This window comes from Rhinolophus hipposideros (genome assembly GCF_964194185.1).
Source record: "Rhinolophus hipposideros genome assembly, chromosome: X".
Lineage (NCBI taxonomy): Eukaryota > Metazoa > Chordata > Mammalia > Chiroptera > Rhinolophidae > Rhinolophus > Rhinolophus hipposideros.
The window spans coordinates 324,725-347,601 of NC_138046.1; the positions used below are offsets into that span (position 1 = coordinate 324,725).

The window sequence follows — 22,877 nt, forward strand, 5'->3', positions numbered from 1 at the left end:
CCCTGTTGTTGAAAGCTCGTGCTTTAACCAACTGAGCCATCCCGCCACCCCTTAGAGAGCTTTTTTTTGGTCATGATATAATCAGCCGAGTTCTGTTTTTAAAATAACTTTTCACTTTTACTTACAGTGGAAAAGATAAACAGAAAAGTTAAAGAATTTCATGTTTTCTGTTTATGTGTAAGCAAGACTTAAAGAAAAACTGTTATATCAACAGTTGGTTCCTTCAGGAATTTTGACCCTTGAGAAGGAATTTCCTTTCTTTAAATTATTGTTTTTCCCCCTTACTATAATATAATTACTCTTTATACATTCCCACCCTTTTTTTAAGAATGAGATCTTAAAATAGGTGTCCGAGCTTTTTGTGTTGCTTAGTTTGAAATGAAAAGATTAGTTGATGTGAAGGTGATGTCTAATTCAGTCTCAACTTTGGGGTTGGTCTCTTTTCAGCTTTAGGTAACCCTTTTGTCTTTCAGGATTACCAGTGGGTGTCCAGTATGAATGACCTGTGGTGATTTTGAAAGGTGGTATATTGTCTTTAAGGATCTGAATTGAGGCCTTCAATTTTATTTCATTCTTGTGCAGCAGGAATAAGTAGGTTTAAAATTCTTTTAATATGTGCCTCAGCCTCTGAAATGCCTCTTCAATTTGGCCTCTACTTTAAAAAAAAACCACAATACATTATTTTTCAAACATTATAATATATCTAAACTGTAACCGAAGTCATGTACTTTACAGCTTAATGGATCCATAATGCATGATTATACAACTTCAGAACTCATTTCGTTAAATGAAGTGGTGATATTTTATATATTATTAAATCAATGCATTAGAATAATTTTCTTGCTCTCAGCTATAACTTCTCTGTGTCCTTATTGAGCAAATGTGAGGCTATGTTGTGGAAGGTTTGGACAGAAGAAACTGTTTCTAAAGATGTGTGGAAACAACCTTTTTGCCATTATTTCATCAAGAAAAATAAAACAGCCAAACCTGTGAAATGGGAAAGTGGTTGAAATACCCCAGTTTGTGTTACAATGTATTAAATTACACTTATTTAGCCATAGTTGGATTGAAATGGTGAATTTTAAAATTACAGCCTTATTCCCTTTTCAAAAATACCTTTCCAGTTAGGACTGTGTGTGTGAGTATGTATGTGTATAAAATCATTAAGAACTATACTTTTAGCATTTCATGTTTTTGCCATCTTATGTAATTAAAGCAGCTTAGGACAGTGGTCGTCTTTTCAGAACAATATGAACACTTTTATTTCTGTTTACTCAATAAACTAAGAGACTACAAAAAGAGTTTGCTGAGCCTTGGGGGGAATAACCATGATATAAAACTACCCTGTATTATATGATGTGTTGTCCTGGGTTTCTGATATGTTGACAGTTTCCCCCCATTCCTGGCTGTGCAAATCTACTTGAAAGTATGTGACTTTCCACCCTCAAAATGAATTACATTTTTTCTTATTATATGTGAGCTACAAAAAATAAAAGCAAGCAAAAAGAATGTAAAACATCATCCGTGATTCAGTCTAGTCACAGCTACTGATGTTAACACTTTACAGACACATTTGTAAACTCATACACATATCACATTTTTTTCCATGAAAAATAACTTTTTTACTCTGCGTTTTTTACTTCCATGTGTCTGTGTCACCACATATATTTCTGAATGACTGTATTTTGTTGTATGCATTCACTGTAATTTGTTTACATGGTTCTCTATTGTTGATCATTTAGGCGGTTTTCAATTTTTTTTCCTACTAAAACAGCATGGGAATAAATATTCTAATAGGTAAACTTTTTGTTTCTTTATTCTGCAAGTATTTGTTGAGTACCTAATGTATGCCAGCCACCGTCTTTGGTACTGGATTCCAACAGGGAGCACAAAACAGAAAGTTACTACTCAATGTGGAATTGAAATTCTAGCAAGATGCAGACGGTAATCAAATAAGCACATTGCCAGATATGTAGTTTATAACTGAAATCGATACTCTGAAACAGGAATACTGTTGTGTGAGAAAATACAGCCAAGGACCCTCACTAGGATTAGAGAAGATCTCTTGAGGAAGTGCTGCTGAGCTGGAGAGAGGCATTGTTCCCACAGAGGGAACAGTGTCGTGCAAAGGCCCTTGTGCAGGGGGATTACTATATATTTCAGAAATGGAAAGAAAGCCAGTGGGTCACGACCACTGAAAGTCGTGGTACACAACATGGCTAGAGAGATAGTCGGGGCCAGGCCAGGCTACAGACTTGGATCTTGACCCTAAGAGTCGTAGGATGCCTTTGAAGGGTTGTAAGCCAGCAGTAGTATCTGATTGCAGAGTGAACTAACTGGACAGGGAACAGAGTAGGTGCAGGAAGATCAGATAGGAGTTTGTTGCAGTGGTTTAGGTAAGAAATGATAGCTTAGATTAAGTTGGTGGTGGACATCGAAGTAGACAGGTTCAAGAGATTTTTAAGAAGGAAAATGGATTCAACTTTGGGGCATATTCTTAAGTTTCCAGAAATGGCATTCTCGGGGCAAAGAGCTGAATTATTTTAAAAGCTTATGGTAGATATCAAATTGCTTTCCAGAAAGATTGTCTCAGTGTAGTCTCCCATTAACAGTGTACTAGAGTGCTCATTTCCCTACACCTTCACTAACAATGAGCATTAAACACTTTTGTTTTTTTCCTTTTAATACCATTTTCAGAAATTGAGTAAATACTTCAATTTTTAAAATGGGGATTATTTTACCAACTATAATAATATAGTAGTTTTGGAATACAGTTGTCCCCCTTATCTTCAGTTTCACTTTCTGTGGTTTAAGTTACCTGCAGTCAACTATGGTCTGAAAAAACTAAATGTAAAATTCCAGAAATAAACAATTCATAACTTTTAAATTGTGCGCCATTCTGAGTAGTGTGGTGAAATCTCATACCCTTCTGCCCCAGATGTGACTCATCCCTTTGTCCAGAGTCTCCAGGCTGTATATCCTCCCCGCCCATTAGTCAGTTAGTAGTCTGGGTCATCAGATCAACTGTCATGGTATCACCATGCTTGTGTTCAGTCATCCTTATTTTACTCTTTAATGGCCCAAAGCCAGTCACATAATTTATTACACTATGTTGTTAGAATTGTTGTATTTTATTACCAATTATTATTGTTAATCTCTAAGTGTGCCTAATTTATAACTTAAACTTTATCATAGGTATGTATGTACAGGAAGAAACAGTCTATATAGGGTTCAGTACTATCTGCGGTTTCAGGCATCCACTGGGCGTCTTGGAACATGTCCCCTGTTGAGAAGGGGGGACCACTGTATATATATTGATTTTCTTATTTGGGCTTTAGAAAATGTAGTTTTGATTCTTAATATTATGCTTCTAAAGCTGAAACTAAAACAAATAATTTAATGAGAGCGTTGCCTCAGGAACATGGGTGAAAGAAACTGTAAGATAGATTTACACAAAATTAAACATGACTGTATTGTGACTCTGTTCTATCACGAGCTTGGACTTAGGGCTTCAAACTGTTTTCAATAAATATACTGATAAAGAGCCCAAAAGTAGTATATGAAGATTTTTGACCACAAAGATGAAAATACAGAAATGGTTTTAAATTTTTATGTAATGTTTTAATGCTTAATAGGTAAGGAGTAAATGATAGTACATGCCCCCTCACCTCCACTTTTTTGGCGCTGAAAGTAAGACATTAAGAGAAATTAGTAACTTTTTAAAAGCAATTGAAATAATTTCTTCTCCCCAAAATAGTTTGTTTGAAAGATATTGACCTTAGATGCACAATGAAAGTTATGTTTGTAATGTCTTTATAATTTTTCTCAAATAGGTACATCATTCTACATTATTGAAATATGTTTACATTTGAAATGACATGTTACTCACTGCTTTGTTTTCTCTCAACAGTTAAAAGATGTTGATACTCAGAAAATCATCAAAGCAATGCTTTCTTATGTGTGGCCCAGAGACAGGCCAGATCTACGAGCTAGGGTGGCCATTTCCCTGGGATTTTTGGGTGGCGCAAAGGTAAGATTATTGTTGATGTGAGAAAGACTGTGGCATTTTCTAGTAATGAAACTTGGACATTGTCACCTTTTAGGACCCTTATTTACATGACTCTTAAGCAATCAGCAGAGATTCTATGGTAATGGCTGATTTATCTGTGGATCAGACTTAAAACAGCCTTGACTTTGTGGAACTCACTCCTGAAACCAGTGTGAGATGCGGGATCATTTATTGTAACACAGCACAAAGCAACTTTCTAAAAAGAGACCCTCAGAGCCCTGTCGGCTCTTATTTAATACATATCTCTAGTAAGCCTGGCTCTCAGTTCCCAGTAAATTGAAGAAGATGGAGACATTTTAAGCACATTGATAGTCATAAGTGGGAAACAACAGTGAGACAACAAGGGCAAAAAAAAGGAGGACACAAAACCAGCCCCCAAAGCTGGGCATGTTCGTACCATTCAGCAGTGTGTGTATGCTGGAGTTGCAGCTTTGCTTGTTTGTAACTCGCGGCTCATGTGGGTGAATTCCTCCCGGATATAGGTAACCCTGGAGAGACTGTTCTTGGACACCACTTTCTTCTGGTTGCCCGACCTTGATAAGTCTTACAGCAAGTGCCCGACTATATAGCTTTCCTGCAGAACAGATACCCACTTGTCTCCACAGTAGTAATTTGTGATGATGTAGCCACAATTGCTGATGGCCCAACTTACTCCCTATGGTTTGATACTTGTGATTCAGAGAGGGAAATAAAAAAAAAATGATGAAAAACACTTTTTAAAATAAAACAATGCTACCTGAAGCCTTTGAATTGGGAAGTATGATTGCTGTCCTGGAGTACTTTTTTAAATTAAAAGACTTTATTTTAGAGACATTTTAGGCTTACAGAAAAATTAAGCAGGGAGTACAGAAAGTTCCTATATACCGTGTTTCCCCCAAAATAAGCCCCAGTTAAGATTGTCAGCCAGACAGACACATTTAGTACATTATGACGATGTTCTGGAAGAAGATGACATGACTATTTGAAGAAATGTAGATTGTTGTACATGAAAAATAAGACAGCCCCTGAAAATACGCCATAATGCATCTTTTGGAGCAAAAATTAATATAAGACCCGGTCTTATTTTTGGGGAAATAAGGTAGAAGACCCAGTCTTATTTTCGGGGAAAGACAATATCCCTCCCGCCAAAAATCACACTCAATTTTTTTCTATTACTAACATCTTGCATTAGTGTACTACATTTGTCACAATCGATGAGCCAATTATAAAGTAAAATACATTCTTATTAATTGAGTTTAGAAGCGGAGGCCAAATGAGTCCAGGGCTCGTGCTGCCTGTGCCGCTCAGCCAATAGGCCGACACAGGAGTTGGTTAGGTCATAGAATAAGCGTTTATTATCAGAGCACCAGTGGTCTGAGAAGACAGTGGGTTAACACCTCCAAAAACTGCCTTCCATTTTCAGACCTGCTGGGGGTATTTAAGGGGAAATGTGGGCGTTCCTCCAGAGGCTACGTGACAGGTCCAGGGATATGCATGGAGCCTTCCCTCTGGCGATGTGGCTCTCTAGTGGTCACCAACCCAGGAGCAGAGATGACAGTAACCTGGAAAGAATGCTAAGGCCATAAAGACTGTAATCGGCAAGCACAGGGGTGGGGGGGGGGCACTGTGACTAGTAAGCAAACATAAGTTTCAGGGTAATTATCTAAAGCAGGGAACTGGGACAGGGGACATGCTAAACTCAGGAACTAGAATGGGACATTCCAAGCCCGAACCACGGGGAGGGGTTGATCATCTGTTAAGGTCTAGGGCAGGGAGAGGCGAGGCCTCTTTTGTGGGGGTCACAAACGGGCCTGTTTCAAGTTCATAATTTACATTAACATTCACTCTTTGTGTTGTAATTTATATGGCTTTGACAACCAGTGACCAATTGACTTGTCCATACTTTCGCTTTTTCTGTAACGTCCTGTAGTTGGAATCACACAGGATATAGCCCTTTCAGACTGCCTTCTTTCACTTAGGAATGTACACTTCAGAATCATTTGTGTCTTTTTGTGACTTGATAGTTTGTTTTTTGTGCTTTGTTTTGTTTTGTTTTGCTGAAAAATATTGCCTTGTATGGATGCACCATGGGATGTTTATCCATTCACTTGTTAAAAGACATCTTGGCTGCTTCCAGATTTTGGCAGTTATAAACAAAGTGTAGTAAATATTGTACGCATGATTTTGTGTAACAAATTTTCAACTCATTTGTGTAATTACCAAGGAGTGCAATTGCCAGATTATATAGTAAAACTATATTTACTTTTGTGAGAAACTGCTGAACTGTCTTCCAATTGGTGGTTAGGATGCAGAGGAACTGGTGGCAATGCCACTCTGAAAGAGTATGGCAGTTTCTTAAAAAGTTCAGTGTACACTTACCATGTGACTTCACCATTGCTCTCTTGGGCATTTATCTTAAAGAAATGACAAATTATGAACATCTGTATGAAAATGTTCATAACGCCTCTATTTGTAATAGCCCCAAACTAGAAACAACCAAAATGTCCTTCCAGGGTAAATAGTTGAAAAATTCTTTTCCAACCTTAGAGAACCTTAAGGGCATTATGCTGAGAGAAAAGCCATTCTCAGAAGGCTACCTACTGTATGATTTCATGTATAATATTCTCAAAATGACTCAACTATAGAGATCAAGAACAGATGAGTGGTTGCCAGGGAACAGGGAATGGGGTGAGGCAAGGTGGGATAGGAGTGAATATAAAAGAGGGTTCTTTTGTGGTGATGGAATAGTTTTGTGTCTTGATGGTGGCAATATTATGTGGATCTGAACATGAGATAGCATTGCATAGAACCGTGTAGACGACACACACACACACACACACACACACACACACGTTTAGAAATGGCGAAAACTGAATGAGTCCTGTCTAGTCAACAGTATGTGCCAATGTACATTTCTGGTTTTAATATTGCCCTACAGCTATATAAGATATCACCATTACGAGATGCTGAGTGAAGGGTTATGGGTCTCTTGGTACTACTTTTGCAACTTTCTGTGTGTCTGTAATTACTTCAAAATGGAAAGTTTTTAAAACTTCACATTTATCTGAGATGGTTTAAGTCTAGTTCTGCTGAAGTCAGAATATTAGGGAAAACCAGTATTAGCCATTCCCCATCTCCCACATATCACAAGGCCAATGAAACCCACACGTCTGTATTAACAAAAACATCCACACATATACAATCCTTTCCATTTCTTCTGTGGTTTTTATTCTTCCGCTTTTTAAATTTACTTTTACAGGAAAACTGACAGTAACCAACACTGTGTATTAGAAAGTATTAGAATGCAGGTCAGGGGGCGTGGCTTTATTATACGCAGAGCTTGGAATCTGCTCGAATGTATTTCAGTTACGACTGTAGCTGGTTTAAACAGCACATTTGAGAGCATCCATTTTAGGGTGTGAAAGTAGTGAAATATATGCCTTATATGCTGCTGATATGTATGGCTGTGGTGTACTAGAAAACATTCTGCCTTTCAAGTCGGAACAGACCTGGACTTGAATCCCAGCTCTGCTGCTTACCAGACCCAAGTTTCCTCAATTGTAGGGCTAATACCCATTTCAGAGAATTGTTATTTCATTCAGTTCTGATTCAACCATCTGTAAAAGGTGTCTAGCACCATCCCTGACTCATATAGCTGTTGTTCAGAAATGTTTGTTTTGCCATAAAAGTTTCACTGAGTTTTAGAGGTAGTATATTCATACACGTGTACCTACAGACAAAGTGAGTGATAAATATATAATAAGAATGATAAATACTCAGGTATAACCTACAAAAAGGAGGAGCTGGGAAATGCAGTGTGTCATATGGGCTGTGGTTTTTAGGGAAGGCATCAAGAATGCAATGGGATTCCAAGTGGGCTGTGAAGACTGGAGAGGTGGAGAGGTAAATGGGGTGGGGGTGGGGGATCATTATAAGCAGAAGCAAGAGCCTGAGGCTAGATGCTTATACAGAGTCACAACCGAGAGTTAATACTTCTTGAAACCTGCTATTCTGTTAGATTATGTTAGAAACCTTACAAGTGTTACATTCTTAAAAGTATCCCAACACCTGCTGTGTATTGTAATGATACTGCTTGCTTGCTAAGACACTTGCATCCCTTCGGTGGAAATCTTGCATTACATGGCTCCTGGGTCGTGGTAAGCTGAGGCTTGGTGACAATTAATTCTTTATGTTTAACAGAGATGAAAGACATAATAATGGAACATTATTTCAGTGTTTTTCTTAAGCCTTCTACAATTGTTTTCACATGTTATTAATGTATATGAATTTAATTTCTTCAAAGAAAACTTTGGCGGTCTGACCAACTTCCTGTTCCTAAATGATGGCTGATGTTCTTTTTTTTTTTTTTTGGCACTTTAAAATGTTAGTCACTTTTATTTGTATTTTCTTTCTTTTTATTTATTTATTTATTTATTAGTTTCAGGTGTACAAGACAAGGTAATACTTAGACGTTCATCATCCACATCCCTCACACGGTGAACCCCCCGCCCACCATCCCCCCGACCTCACACCGAGCCATCACATTATATATATAAAATTATAGTTGGCATTCATTAATGTTTAGCTTCTGGTGTACAATGCCATGATCAGGCATCCATAGTATCCCTGAGGTGGTCTCCCAAATAGGACGCATGTCCATCAGATACCCAACAAAATCTTTACAACATTATTGAATACCTTCCCCAAATTAATTTTCAAAAAACCCTGAGGCCATCTTGTGGTTACCAGCTGCTTCCTAATCCCTTCACCTTTCCCCTTATCCCCACTCCCCCCCCATCTAACAACTCTCGGTTTTTTCTTTTTGTCCCCAAAACTTAGTTCATTCACATGATCTTTTCTTTAGATTCCGCATATAAGTGAGATCATATGGTACTTGTCTTTCTCTTTCTGACTTATTTCACTTAACATAATGTTCTCTAGATCCATCCACGTTGTTGCAAATGATAAGATTTCTTTCTTCTTTATGGCTGCGTAATACTCCATTGTATAAATGTACCACAGCTTCTTAATCCAGTCATCTACTGATGGGCATTTCGGTTGTTTCCATATCTTGGCTATTGTGTAAAGTGCTGCAATAAACATAGGAGTGCATACTGATTTTTGAATTGGAGTTTTGGATTTCTCCGGGTAGATGCCTAGGAGTGGAATTACTGGATCATAGGGTAGTTCCATTTTCAGATTCCTGAGATACCTCCATACTGTTTTCCATAGTGGCTGCACTAATCTGCAATCCCACCAACGGCTGATGTTCTTGATACTCTAACTTTGCAGAGAAATCTGAGTGATTGAATATTTGCCTTGAAATATGTGAAAGCATTATACCCCCGATTTTCGTATTTTTTGGGTATTCTCATTGAGAAATAGGTTGGTTTTTGAAAGTTACTTTGGTAGTCAGTGGGTTTCATTTTGTATGGTATTGGAGAAAGTAATCTTTTGTGGGGCAAATGGATCTAGCAGTGTTGTTTGTTTTTCCAGTGGTGAATCAGGCACAGATACTTACAATTGATTTGGTTTTGAGATCCCTTTCGCTAAATAGTTTCAGTTTTACCATTATTGTGATGAACGAATAATTTTACACTTATTGAATATCTATTGTATTCAAAGCATGGTGCTCAACATGGGTAGGATGAAAAGAGGAATATGATACAGACTATCAAGGAACTAGTAGAAAAGCAAAATACGTATATACACCAGTAACTATAATCTAAGGCAGTTTGCTCTAAGTGCCATGAGCTCTGTGGGATAGCAGATAACGGAGGCAGGAGAATTTGACTAATGCACATAGCTTGTAAATGCATATTAACATGGCAGTCAGTGTGAGGTGGGAATTCGGAAACAGCAGCTCTTCCAATGCCGACGATTTTATCTTTAGAAACTGGGAGAATCATTTACTAGCAGTAAATGGTTAATATTGAAGCATTTCCTTCAATACTCGTTTAAGGTAAATATTTGTGCTTTGATAAAGAAATGTTTTTACACACGATGGGTAATTGCTGCTTTTGTGTTTTCAGGCCATGAACATTGTGGTTCCCTTCATGTTTAAGTATGCTGTAGACAGCCTCAACCAGATGTCGGGAAACATGCTAAACCTCAGTGATGCTCCAAATACAGTTGCAACCATGGCAACGGCAGTTCTGATTGGCTGTATGTGTGATTCTTTAATCTGTCTACAGGTGTTGACTTTCTTCAAGAGGGTTTCATTGTATTTGAGCAGATGACCTTTTCACTACAAACACAACTTAGCACTTTGGATATTTATTGTTTTATGTGAGAGTTTTTTTTGATACGTGGTTTAAAAAAATTCTTTATATGATATGCTTTCCAAAAATTCTGTTAATTGCAGTCTCATTTTCCAAGTTCCACAAAACAATAACATGAAATAAGACATTAAGTTTTTAACAACCACTTCTAATAGTTAGGCTCCTTATAAAGATACCTTTTCAGTAAGGCTATTTATTTTCTTGCTGTTGTTAGTTGTTAAATAGGAAATAGCTAGACAATGTTATATGTGCATTGATGCTTTATTAAATCACATTCAATAGCTATTACCCAAATGTACAGTTTGTAAAGAAGAGAATATGATGATTTGTGCCCCCATGCATTAGAAAGGACAGTTTATGATGCTTAGGAGACTTGAATGGGGCTGTGCTTTAGTCAATGCACTTGCTTTTTCAGGATCTCAATTTTATCATTTGTTATTTGGGGGAAATTGAATGAGATGTAAAAACCTCAACAGAGACTGTACATTTATCCACAATAAGCCTGCATGAGCTGTTTGTTATTTGTTAAAAGTATCTCATTGGAAAAAAATCTTTCAACATTTGGAATCTATGGGGGAAAAACACTGAAAGGGATCCATTTTGCTGGAATGATCGGTACTCACTAGACTAGATGCTTTCTAGGTTTCTTTAGTGTAAGTACTCAGTGATACAGTCATTCATTGTACAGACTCTTTCTGAGCCTTACCATTATTACACTCCTACGAGTCTAATATTTTCACACTCATTTTTTTCCTTTGAATGTATTTTAGATGGCGTATCAAGAGCTGGAGCTGCCTTTTTTAATGAAGTTCGAAATGCAGTATTTGGCAAGGTAGCCCAAAATTCAATACGAAGAATAGCCAAAAATGTCTTTCTCCATCTTCACAACCTGGATCTGGCTTTTCACCTGAGCAGACAGACAGGAGCTTTATCGAAGGCTATTGACAGAGGGACAAGGGGTATCAGTTTTGTCCTGAGTGCTTTAGTATTTAATCTTCTTCCCATTATGTTTGAGGTGACTCTTGTCAGTGGTATTTTGGTAAGTAAAACATTTTTTGTAACAACCTTTTATCTTACATTCTCATTAGTAGCTATTTACTACTTGAAGCTATTGTGGTATTGGATGTCCATGGTTTGAAAGCAAAATACTGTGATGCCAGAAGGGTTATGCAGTTTCTTTGATTATTTTGCCAAAAGATTCAGGGATTGTTCAAAATCTTTCTCATGTTGTTATTGTAAAGATCTGTTCGGTTCTACACCCAGATCAGTCATTTAGCTGGTGCTTGCAATTTTTTTGTTAGAGATTTTTATACAGAACTTTGGACTGGTATGGTCAGATTATCTGGTTTTCTGTTCACCACTCATAACATTTTAGGCAATTTCATGTTTTATAATTAAAGGTGGATACATGCATCTTTATTCCTTTCATGGCTCTGGTTATTATCAGCATTTGACAGTAGCACCAATGGGGCAAGTGCCGTTTGGCTTCCTTTCCTTGTTACCTTAGATTTTTGAAGCTATTTGATTTCTTATGCAATGAATTATTCATTTATTCAGCAACATATTTTTTATTAAAGTCTTGACTGAGATGTGCTGTTGTATATTACAAACTGTCTGACAAGAACAGCGACTGTTTTTCATTTTTTCCCCCATTATATATTTTGATTTTTTTCTCTTCAAGAATTTTAGAAGCTATATATTGCATATGTATTATTTTAGTATACACTATCATAATTTAACACGCATAAAGAACTGCGTATTTTTAAAAAGTGTTATTCAGCAACCTGTGCACTCCTGAGTAGGACAACCATGGAATATGTACTACTGATTCAATTAACTTGTTCTTCTCCATTTTAATTTATGTTTTGGTTTTTCTAATCCTTTCACTGTTTCTTTTGTTCTTTCTTTCTTCCATATAGCCCAGGATTCTTTTGTGGTCACAGGACTTCCTTTAGCCATTCCTTTAGGCTAGGTCTGCTGAGAACAAATGCCATTAGTTTTGTTTGAGCCTGTAGGACGTAGAATGTGGTTTGACACTTCTCTCCTTTAAGCAGTTAAATCATGTTAGTGCCACTTCTATAGCCTCCATGGTTTCCTATGAGAAATCCACCACTTATTTTGCCCCTCATTTCTCACTTTGCCTTGTCCAGTATTACAGATGCGGTGCCCAGTTTGCCTTGGTGACCCTTGGGACACTTGGAGCGTACACAGCATTCACAGTTGCCGTCACCCGGTGGAGGTAAGGTAGTCAGTCCCCTGAGCCAGCCAAGGTCCAGAAGTTAGTTATACTTTTCTAGTGGATGTTTCACACCTATGCAAATCTTTGTGTTGCAGAACTAGATTTAGAATAGAAATGAACAAAGCGGATAATGATGCTGGTAATGCCGCCATAGACTCGCTGCTGAATTATGAAACTGTGAAGGTAATATGTTTACTAGACTTTCCTCACACTGCACTAAGGTTCATTCTGCCCTTGAATGTGCTAGGTGCTGTCAGTTAGAGCTTCTGGTTCAGCTGGTACCTGCAGGTGTGATGGAATTGTAGTACTTCATGTTTTCCTTTTGTTTACACCATTTTTTTGTGGTATCATCAGAATTTTACCTTCTGAGTTAATCTATAAGTAACAAGAGTGTGGTTAGCATTTTGATTCAGAATGAACACTAAGCTGGTCAGTTTTACTGCTTGTCCTACTGGGTGCCTAACATAGTGCTTTCCTTTCATGTACTTGTTCATTTTTCCATTTAACAATGTTACTGAATGCCCCTTGTGTGCAAAGCACTATGCTGAGACTTGTGATGGGGGATGATGGTTTATAAAGAAAAAGTTTCATATTTAATCCTTGCCCTCCCAGAATTTGCTAATCTACTAGGGGAGTTGACGTCAGTGTGGAGGTGACCAGTGTATTGAAAGTCACTTTTTAAAGTGGAGTGTGTCTGTGCATGAAGTCTGATGAAAAGGATACTAATCACTTAAGAGAATAATTTCTAGTTACACTTGTATGTAGTTACTATTTTTGTATATTTTGTAGTATTTTAATAATGAAAAGTATGAAGCACAAAGGTATGATGGATTTTTGAAGACATATGAGACTGCTTCGTTGAAAAGCACCTCTACTCTGGCTATGCTGAACTTCGGTCAAAATGCTATTTTCAGTGTTGGCTTAACAGCTATAATGGTGCTGGCCAGTCAGGGAATTGTGGCAGGTAATGGATTTGTGGGTTTCATGTTATCGACGTTTTACTTTATAAATGAAGATCCATGAGAGGAATGTGTATATTAGTCTTAATTATAGAGCGAGTTCAATGTGATGTGCTTTAACATCATTCTAGTACTTTCCTTTTTGTGTCAGAATGTATTTTCCTCACTGTATGATGTTTTCTTCCTTTTGTTTAACACAACAACTTTATTGCTGGAATTACTGGTTATACATTTTCTGGGGTTCAGTCTGATTCTTTCAGGAGTAACTTCTTTTTTAGCATTTAATATTTCTAATTTCTCTTATAGACTTGAAAGGTAATGTAATTAATTTAGTGTTTAGTGCAAAGGACTAAAACACAAGCATACTTTTTTTTAGAATTACTAGTAACCTTTTAACATTTCTATTAGTTTTTCATTTGCAAAACATTTAAAAAATACATAATATGGGTGCCTCTTTTTTGTTACCTACCCACTCAGTTAGGATTCATTCATTCACTGTGACCTTAATATATGGTTTATCATATTCAATTGTGATACCCATTTGCCCCAATTTTTTAATATATACTTTTTAAAAATTTCTATTTTACATTACAAAGAAACTACCCAGTGTCTTAGGAAGAAGGGAGAGCTTTTTAGCCTTCCATTTCTATCCTCACTTAAACCATTCTGGTTTTTTGCATATTACATATAGTGTATGGGTGGACTTTTCCATTCTACTTACCATGTATCAAGTGCCCTGTGTTCCTAAATCATGAATTAAAATGCTTTGAAATTTAAGTAGTCATAAGAGTTGCTGATTTTATATAGTTTGAACTGTACTGCAGAGTAATAGACTATAAACTTCTCTATCTTAAACTGGAAATGTTTATAATATCTAAACTATCCTTTTTTTACTTCTGCCGACTGCATATTAAGGTACCCTTACTGTCGGAGATCTAGTAATGGTGAATGGACTGCTTTTTCAGCTTTCGTTACCCCTGAACTTCCTGGGAACTGTATATAGAGAAACTAGACAAGCACTCATAGATATGAACACCTTGTTTACTCTACTCAAGGTAGACACCCGAATTAAAGTAAGTAATTGATTTAGTGCCTTTTTAAAAGCATGTGAGCTTTATCCCACTAATAGGATTATTCTAGGGGAATATTTTTACATCACCATGTTAGCACACTGGTATCTTTTTTGCAAGAATTGGAACTGTCAATCATGTATATTCCAAGGTCTTTATAGCTTTCACTGCTATGTTTAGAAACCTTACGTGTAGCAAAGAATATTATACCTGAGGGTATATTTTGTTAACTTGAAGTATTTGTACTTGCACTTGATTTACTTTTGCTAATCCTGATATAAAATGTGTGGTTGCCTCTCCTCACATCCACGACTTCCTTACTCCCTTGTCTACCATCCCTCTCTATCTGCCACCCTCATCCCCCGACCTTCCCCAAAGCTCAGACATGAAAGCATCCAGGATTTTTGACCTTAGCAGTGAGGGATGAAAAAATAAATCTTTGGGTCGGCCTGGTGGCTCAGGTGGTTGGAGTGCCATGCTCCTAAAGCCGAGGTCACTGGTTTGATTCCCACATGGGCCAGTGAGCTGCGCCCTCTACAGCTAAGATTGTGAACAACGGCTCTCCCTGGAGCTGATTTGCCATGAGCAGCTGGATGTCAGCGTGGGCTACCGTGTGCTGCCAGGAATGGCTGGCAGCCAGCGGGAGTGGCCGGCAGCCGGCGAGAGCTGCCGTGAGCTGCTGTGAGTGGCCGACCGACGACTGGCAACCGACTGTCTCAGATGGGGGGAGCGCAGGGCTCATAATACCAGCATGGGCCAGGGAGCTGTGTCCTACACAACTAGACTGAGAAACAACAGCTTAAACCAGAGTGGGGGGCGAGGCGGAAGAAGGGGAAAACAAAATCTTTAAAAGCATGCTTGGAAGTGGTCTAATTTCACTTATAAACCTCCAAGGTCCTTCCCCATTACTTTCCTTTTTCTCTCTGAATTAGAAAATTATCTGGATAGCTGTACTCTAGGTGGTATATAAAGTGGTATTTTTTTCTCTTCTCTGCTAGGACAAAGTGATGGCATCTCCCCTTCAGATCACACCACAGACAGCTACGGTGGCCTTTGATAATGTGCATTTTGAATACACTGAGGGGCAGAAAGTTCTTAATGGAATATCTTTTGAAGTCCCTGCAGGAAAGAAAGTGGCCATTGTAGGAGGTAGTGGGTCAGGGTGGGTAATTTAGTTATTTATAAAATTCTGCATTGATGAATGAGTCCCAATGTAATATTCTTTCTGTATCACAATCAAATTACTACTGTGGTTTAAAACGGGGGTTCACTAATGGCAATAGGAGCTAAATAAACTTTCCTTGTTTCCAATTTCAGGAAAAGCACGATAGTGAGGCTATTGTTTCGCTTCTATGAACCTCAGAAGGGTAACATTTACATTGCCGGTCACAATATACAAGATGTGAGTCTGGAGAGCCTTCGGAGAGCAGTGGGAGTAGTGCCTCAGGTAATGACATGAATTCAAGGCATTAGGCCCTACAGGCAAAATTCTTTTACCAAAAAGACTATTAAAAACAAAGTGAATGGAACATCTGCATGACGAAAAGAGTTTTTAAGCCTTAGAAAGACAGCATAACATAAAGGAAAGAGCCCAGACTGGAGTCGCAAAGAACTGGATTCTAACCCCAGCTCTAACCCTTGTAAGTTCTGTGATCTTGGGCCTCAGTTTCCTCTTCTGTAAAATAAGGGTCCCATTTCTCATATAGGATTGAATTATTATGGATTAGAGAGAATATGTGTGAAACATCAGGCACCATTTCCATCACATAATTGTTCAGTAAATGTAAACTATTGTCATTTTGAACAGTTTTTGACAGTGAATTTATAAAAAATAACAATGCAGGTTGGCTGCCGACTGCAAGTTTGTGTGCCTTGTTCCCCGCTGCCCCTTCAGTCCCACACCCAGTTCTTTACCCATAGTAAGCATTTAATGAGTATTTGCTGAATGACTTTAGGGGGGAAGTAAATTCAGAGTAAGCTGAAAAGACAAGAAGGAGACAGCTTTGTAGGATGTGTTTTTCTTATGTGGAAAGCCACTAGAGAGACCTGGGAATTAGTTGCAGCCTAGAATCCGAATCAAATCCCTTGGAGACCTGTAAAAAAGGGATCAGATAGGGATATATAGCTTATAAACAATCCCCAAGTTATCTGACACATCGTACTCTGTCCTGTCCTCCCTCTCTCTGAGAACCCCAAATGCTAGTGTACATGAATTGAATCACCCAGGGAGAGCATTGAAATCCCCACTCTCTTTCACGTACCCCAGTTCTGCTTTAGGAGGGCAGTGTGGGGCCCACAAACCTGCATTTTTGAATATGCTGCCTAGGTGATTCTGATACAGATGATTCATAGACTGTATGTTGGGAAACACTGACCTAAACGGTGTATCAAGTGAACCGAATTCTGGGCTGTGCTTACTTAGGACTCAGTGTCCTGATCCATCTAATGAGGTATGACTAGATTCCTACCATTGTCTTGTATAAAAGAAAACATTTTGTTCACTAAAGGAAAATAGGAAAGGAAAGAAAAGGTGATCATTTGCAGTGCTGGTCTTAGCAAAATCAATCAAATCAAACTGGATACCACTTTTCACTTATGAGATTGGCAAAGATTTTAAATTTCATAGCATGCAGTTTGGGCAGGGCTATGTAAAATGCCTTTTTTTGCTGATGGAAACATATAGCTTTCCTGATGGGCAAATTGGCAATATGTATCAAGAGCCTGACAAATATTCATACCCTTTATTCCAATAATTCTGCCTATAGGAAGTTTTAGTAAAGAAACAAACGGATGTGAACAGAGCAAATACTTCACTTTTGTAGTATTTATAATAGTAGAAGTTGGAAACAATATAAATGTCCAACAATAAGTAGAAGGTTAAATTATCATCATAGTATCAAATATACAGCCATTTGTAAATATCGTGTTTGTAAAGAATAGTGAGTATTAGGGAAAAATACTCAGGCACAAAGTTTGTTGAAAAAAAGGATACCAAAGCAAAACATAATATCCTCCCAATTTTATAAATGAATACACGTCAGGAGAAAAAAAGGATAGGAGAAGCATTTTGGGTAATAGTAGTTATGGCTATCTGGTAGGATTATAGATGATTTAATTAATTTTTATTTCACCTAAGTTTTTATATTTTCAAAGTTCCCAGTTACCATTTGTTAACTTTTTTCTGAATATAAATACTTAAAAATAAGTACTATCTCTTTATAGAACATTAATCTCATTGGGTTTAAGTACCATGTCAGTAAAAGGATATTCTATATTAGTGGGTATATAAATGATTAAGATGTTATTTGAAATAATATCTGTAACTAGGGCTGCAGAGGGTGTGGAGACCTGGCACCTTCATACACTATTAGTTGGAATGTATACTTGTCAGAGCAATTTTGGAAGACAGTTGGGCAATACTATCGATAGATAAACATGATTACCTTTTAACCTATCGCTCTAGTTATAGGAATCCTTACAGAAATTCATGGGGGCACAAAGTCATATATACAATGCTATTTTATTCCAGCATTCTTTGTAGTAGCAAAAATTTGGATACTACGTTAATGTCCTTCAATAGAGGTATGGATAAATAAATTAGGATGTATACTTAGTATTACACAACTGTTAAAAAGAATGAGGTGGGTTGCTGTTATCGGCATATACAATCTCCAGGATATGTTAAGTGAAAAAAGCAATTTGCAAAATGGTACATACAGTATGGCCCCACTTGTGTTGAAAAAAAGTGTATGTTTAGGCATATAAATGCATCAAAAGAAGTCGGGAATGATACACAACAAATTGTTCATGGTTAGCTCTGGAAGGGCTGAGGGGTCACGAAAGGGATTAATATCATGTTTTCCCCCTTCTGCTGTTATATCTTTACTGTTGTTGTAATTTTTCTGAGCATAAATGTATATGTCAATGTCCTCCAGGATGCCGTTCTCTTCCATAATACCATTTACTACAACCTCTTATATGGAAACATGAATGCCTCACCTGAGGAAGTGTATGCAGTGGCAAAATTAGCTGGACTCCATGATGCAATTCTTCGCATGCCACATGGATATGACACCCAAGTAGGGGAACGAGGACTCAAACTTTCAGGTAATCAGAGATTTTTGATGTGCCCCCCACACTTGTATACTCCCTTCAAACTCTAATTTATCAGAGCCATTTTCTAGAAGGATTACAAACCCGCTGCTCATCCAGGCGCTTTAGACAAGGTACCCCAGTCTCCTTTCCGTCACTATGAACATACTAGAAAGAACTGTTCTCAAGTCATACAGTCATTTTTGTTAACTTGCAGCCGCAAACACGTGAGTGCTTAATAGTAAGTGGTGGATATATGCTCAAATCACTGTTTACTTGTTATCCATATTCTAATATTAAAGGAAAGCCAAGATCATTCATTATTCACCTGGGAAAGCAGAAAGAGTATGGAGAAGTAATTTGACAGTAAATAGTATATCTCATCATAATTTCCTAGATCATCATGGGATGTTTTCAGTACTTTACACTTCCTTGTACTTGACATGCTCAACTGCTCTGCTTCCTTTCTTTGTAATTTATTTTCTAATAACAGTTGATGTATAATATTGCAGTAGTTTCAGGTGTACAACGTAGTGGTTGGACACTTATGCACTTTATGAAGTCATCATCCTGATACCTCCAGTATCTACCTGGCACCATACACTTAACTGCTATACTTTCCTTATAGCCAATTTCATTTTCATGACCTTGTTGATTCAATGGTCAAGTAAATTCGGGGGCTTGTACATGTCTATTTGTTTAACTATGAAATCGATAAGTTTAATAATGAGTTATCCTAAAATGACTGGATTTTTTTGAGGCTCCATAAGTATATGTTCCTTTGCCCTAAATTATCTGAATTCTAAAGTATAATGATAATCTAATGCCTGAAAGTATTAACGTCACTCATATAAACATACTACATCCTTTACCTTTGTTCTTCATTCTAGTTTAGTTTAGAGTAAGGCAAAAAGAAAATGAAGAATAGGGTGCATGATTTTAATGAATCCCCATTTCTCGTTACAAACTAGCTTCATTTATTAACAATATTGATTAGGTACATACTGTTTGCAAGCTACTATGCTAATTAAATGATTTGATAGTAAAAAAAACTTGCTTAACGCAGGGTTGCCACAAATCTCCAGTTTGTAAAAAAAAAATGCAGTATCTGAAACACAGTAAAGTGAAGCACAGTGGAAACAAGTATGTCTTGTAAGCATAGTTCTGTGTAATATGGACGACCTTAGACCTACAGAAATCCCTGTGAAGAAAGGAAGATTGCTTTATTTTCACTAGAGAATATTTAAGAATAAATGTGAGCTTGCACCTTGTGAGAGGAAGTCAGTTAGGTGTAGTCCAGATTCCACTGGAGCTCGTGCTATGACCTTGAGCAAATCACTTAACTTTCCGGACCTCTTGTTTCCTTTCTGTTTTAAAATTCCGTTATACTAGAGACCAAATAGCAAATAACTAAGCTGAAATAAGAGGTATCTAGTATAAACCCTTAAGTTTGAAGAGTGCTGTGAAAATAATAGCTTTTTGTCAAAAAATACTTAAGAATACTGGCTGAATGGTACTTTTTTATGTTGAAATAAATTTAGATATTCGTAGTTTCATGTCTTTAGGTTTTCAGGTTTCAGATGTTGAATTTGGTTTTGGCATTGTCGTCTGTAATACTGAAATTTTTCTGTCTGAGATTGCCGTTCATTGGGAAGTAATATAAAGTACACATAAAGTAACATGTAATGAGCATAATTCTGGTGAGAGGAATAATTGTGGAATCAAAATGGTTACCCCCTTCTTCATTCTTTCACCTGCCATGAAGTCAGAATCCAGAATTACATTTATGTTCCAAGGAATGTAGCTTGTCAAAGGATATACTATGAGCTTAGACTCTTACAACAGAGTAAAATGAACAGTGATCAGGAGAGGTAAATGTTAAAGATATTACTTGGTGGTTATACTCAATGGAAATACTAGAAACATTAAGTATGCCTGTATGCTGTGCTTCCTTAAACTAAAATTTTTCTTTATCAGGAGGAGAGAAGCAAAGAGTAGCCATTGCAAGAGCCATTTTGAAGGACCCCCCAGTCATTCTCTATGATGAAGCCACTTCATCATTAGATTCAATTACTGAAGAGGTAAATGATGATGAATACACAAATCTCTTCAACTCACAGTGCTTAATGTTCTCCTTGGAAGTTTCAGTAAAATGCCTACATCCTTTTGGATTTTGAATGAACTTCAGTAGGAGGTGCTAGAAAAATACCTAGCCCTCTTTCCCCAGATAGCAAGTGTTGATGGTAAGAATGCCAACTTGTTAAGTCCATTTGCAAACGTGTCTCCTTTTGGAACTGTGTGACACCTCATATTACCCTTGCATCTTGCAAAGCTGTAGAAATTGCCTAATCTGCTGACAAAGGGAGAAGGTTTGTCTTTCTGCAATTGCTACTTAATACTCATTAAAGCAACTCTGTGAATGGTTGGGACACAGTACACACCAGGAAGCCCTTTACTTCTCATGGAGTAAGTCACTAAGGTGCAGGTATCAGTTTATATTCGTTTCACAGCACTGAGATATTGTGACATTGATGTCATGGTAACAACATCTTTGTATTAAATACCAAAGTCGTGAATGAATCCCCTTGACCTACAGCTGCAGACAGGCAGATGCTATTTATCAGTTGCTTCTGTTCAGCTACATTTCACTTGAATACGTAGTAAAAGCCTCGTGTTGAAGGATGAGCCTAAGTCCAGTTTCATAGCATGTATGATGTAATATTTGCACATGGAATTAAGATTCAGGGCACATTATTCCATCTGCCCTGTGTTTAAAACAGTTTAATTTCTAAGTGAATTGTTTAGCATAAGGATGTGTTATGTTTACAGGGGCCCTTGAGCAGGACCAGCGTAGGAATCTGCTTATGAGAACTTTTTACTTAAAAATTTGTCTTCCACATTTACCACAAACATCACAGATTTTCTTAGAATTGGCCCTGCACTAGTAAAATACAAGGTCTTCTTTTCCTGGGTAACCATCTACTCTTGGGAATTTCATTTCTTTCATAAATACAGTGTTTAGAAATATGTGTAGGAAGCTATTGGTATGTCCCCATCCCCCACACTATTTCCATCTAGCTAGCTGTCCTTGGACCCAAGTTTCCAAGTACAGCTGTGTATATATACAACTCTTACACATTACAGGCGGTAAATTAAAATGGATTTTGCAGACTGCATTCAGAAGTCAGAATGCTTTTGAGAAAAAGCTCCCTCAAGTTACACATACACAGTTGGCTTTTTCATCCTTTCTGTCCTGAGTTTGAACTAAGGATAGGCAAATGCTCCTCATTTCATTTGGCTCTCATTGGCCAGATAAGCAGCAGTGTCACTGGATTCATCATCATGGCTTATTTGTTTGTTTTTAAGTATAGAAAATATGCACCATCCCCCAGACTTTGTAATTTAAAGAAATGGTGCCCCTGTTAAAGATGATTTTTTCAATGATAATGTGGTCATGTCTGCTTTCCCTTTTTGAGTGATTTTCTCCTCTTTTTGGTTAATTATTCGATTAGGTCAAATGTTTGGTAGTGATAGAAAATTTATATAATACAAAATTAATTGGCATTTTGTATGCTCCCATACAAGAGCATTTTGTATGCTCTTGTACGTGTAAGGAGTGTATGATTAACTTGCATTTCCCTAGTCGACAGATCTTTTTCCCTCCTATTCTTGTCAACCTTGCAGACTATTCTTGGTGCCATGAGGGATGCAGTGAAGCACAGAACTTCTGTTTTCATTGCACACAGACTTTCAACAGTGGTTGATGCAGACGAAATCATTGTCCTGGACCAGGTGAGACCTTGAGCTTCACAGTTTACTGTGTGGAGTTGTTACAAACACAAGGAACTTAAGTGTTGTTTCTAAAGAGATACAGGCTTTGTGTTCTGAACGAGAACCTCTGAATGAGGTTGAATTCTGATGGCATTCTGTTTTTATCTCCTTTTGATAAGAAATAATGCATGCTACATCCAAGAGGGAATAAACTGTATTAGCTCACTCTTTATTAAAGTATTAAAAGCAAAGTTAGACAAGGAAAGCATTAAATCCTCATGATAGAAGCAGGTCTTAAAGGGTGTGTTTGTGTGTGTGTGTGTGTGTGTGTGTGTGTGTGTGTAAAATAATTTTTCTGCATTCGTTTTTGCTCTGTACAGAATCTTTGCTCAGTGTCATTACTGTATTTCATATTTT

General features: G+C 37.4%; 1 protein-coding gene across 2 annotated transcripts in view; it reads left to right on the forward strand.

Annotated features, from left to right (window-relative positions):
- The window catches only part of ABCB7 (ATP binding cassette subfamily B member 7), a 61,127-nt gene that overhangs the window by 32,503 nt on the left and 5,747 nt on the right, over positions 1 to 22,877 (forward strand). Inside the window, exons 3-14 of one of the 2 annotated variants that reach the window (XM_081041933.1) lie at positions 3,911 to 4,030; positions 10,081 to 10,213; positions 11,100 to 11,368; positions 12,480 to 12,568; positions 12,664 to 12,751; positions 13,358 to 13,532; positions 14,443 to 14,600; positions 15,596 to 15,759; positions 15,915 to 16,044; positions 18,533 to 18,704; positions 20,667 to 20,770; positions 22,374 to 22,481. In XM_081041933.1, the coding sequence (XP_080898059.1) occupies positions 3,911 to 4,030; positions 10,081 to 10,213; positions 11,100 to 11,368; positions 12,480 to 12,568; positions 12,664 to 12,751; positions 13,358 to 13,532; positions 14,443 to 14,600; positions 15,596 to 15,759; positions 15,915 to 16,044; positions 18,533 to 18,704; positions 20,667 to 20,770; positions 22,374 to 22,481 (1,710 nt within the window). The remainder of the gene's footprint in view (positions 1 to 3,910; positions 4,031 to 10,080; positions 10,214 to 11,099; positions 11,369 to 12,479; positions 12,569 to 12,663; positions 12,752 to 13,357; positions 13,533 to 14,442; positions 14,601 to 15,595; positions 15,760 to 15,914; positions 16,045 to 18,532; positions 18,705 to 20,666; positions 20,771 to 22,373; positions 22,482 to 22,877) is intronic. The other variant, XM_081041934.1, reaches the window with a different exon arrangement.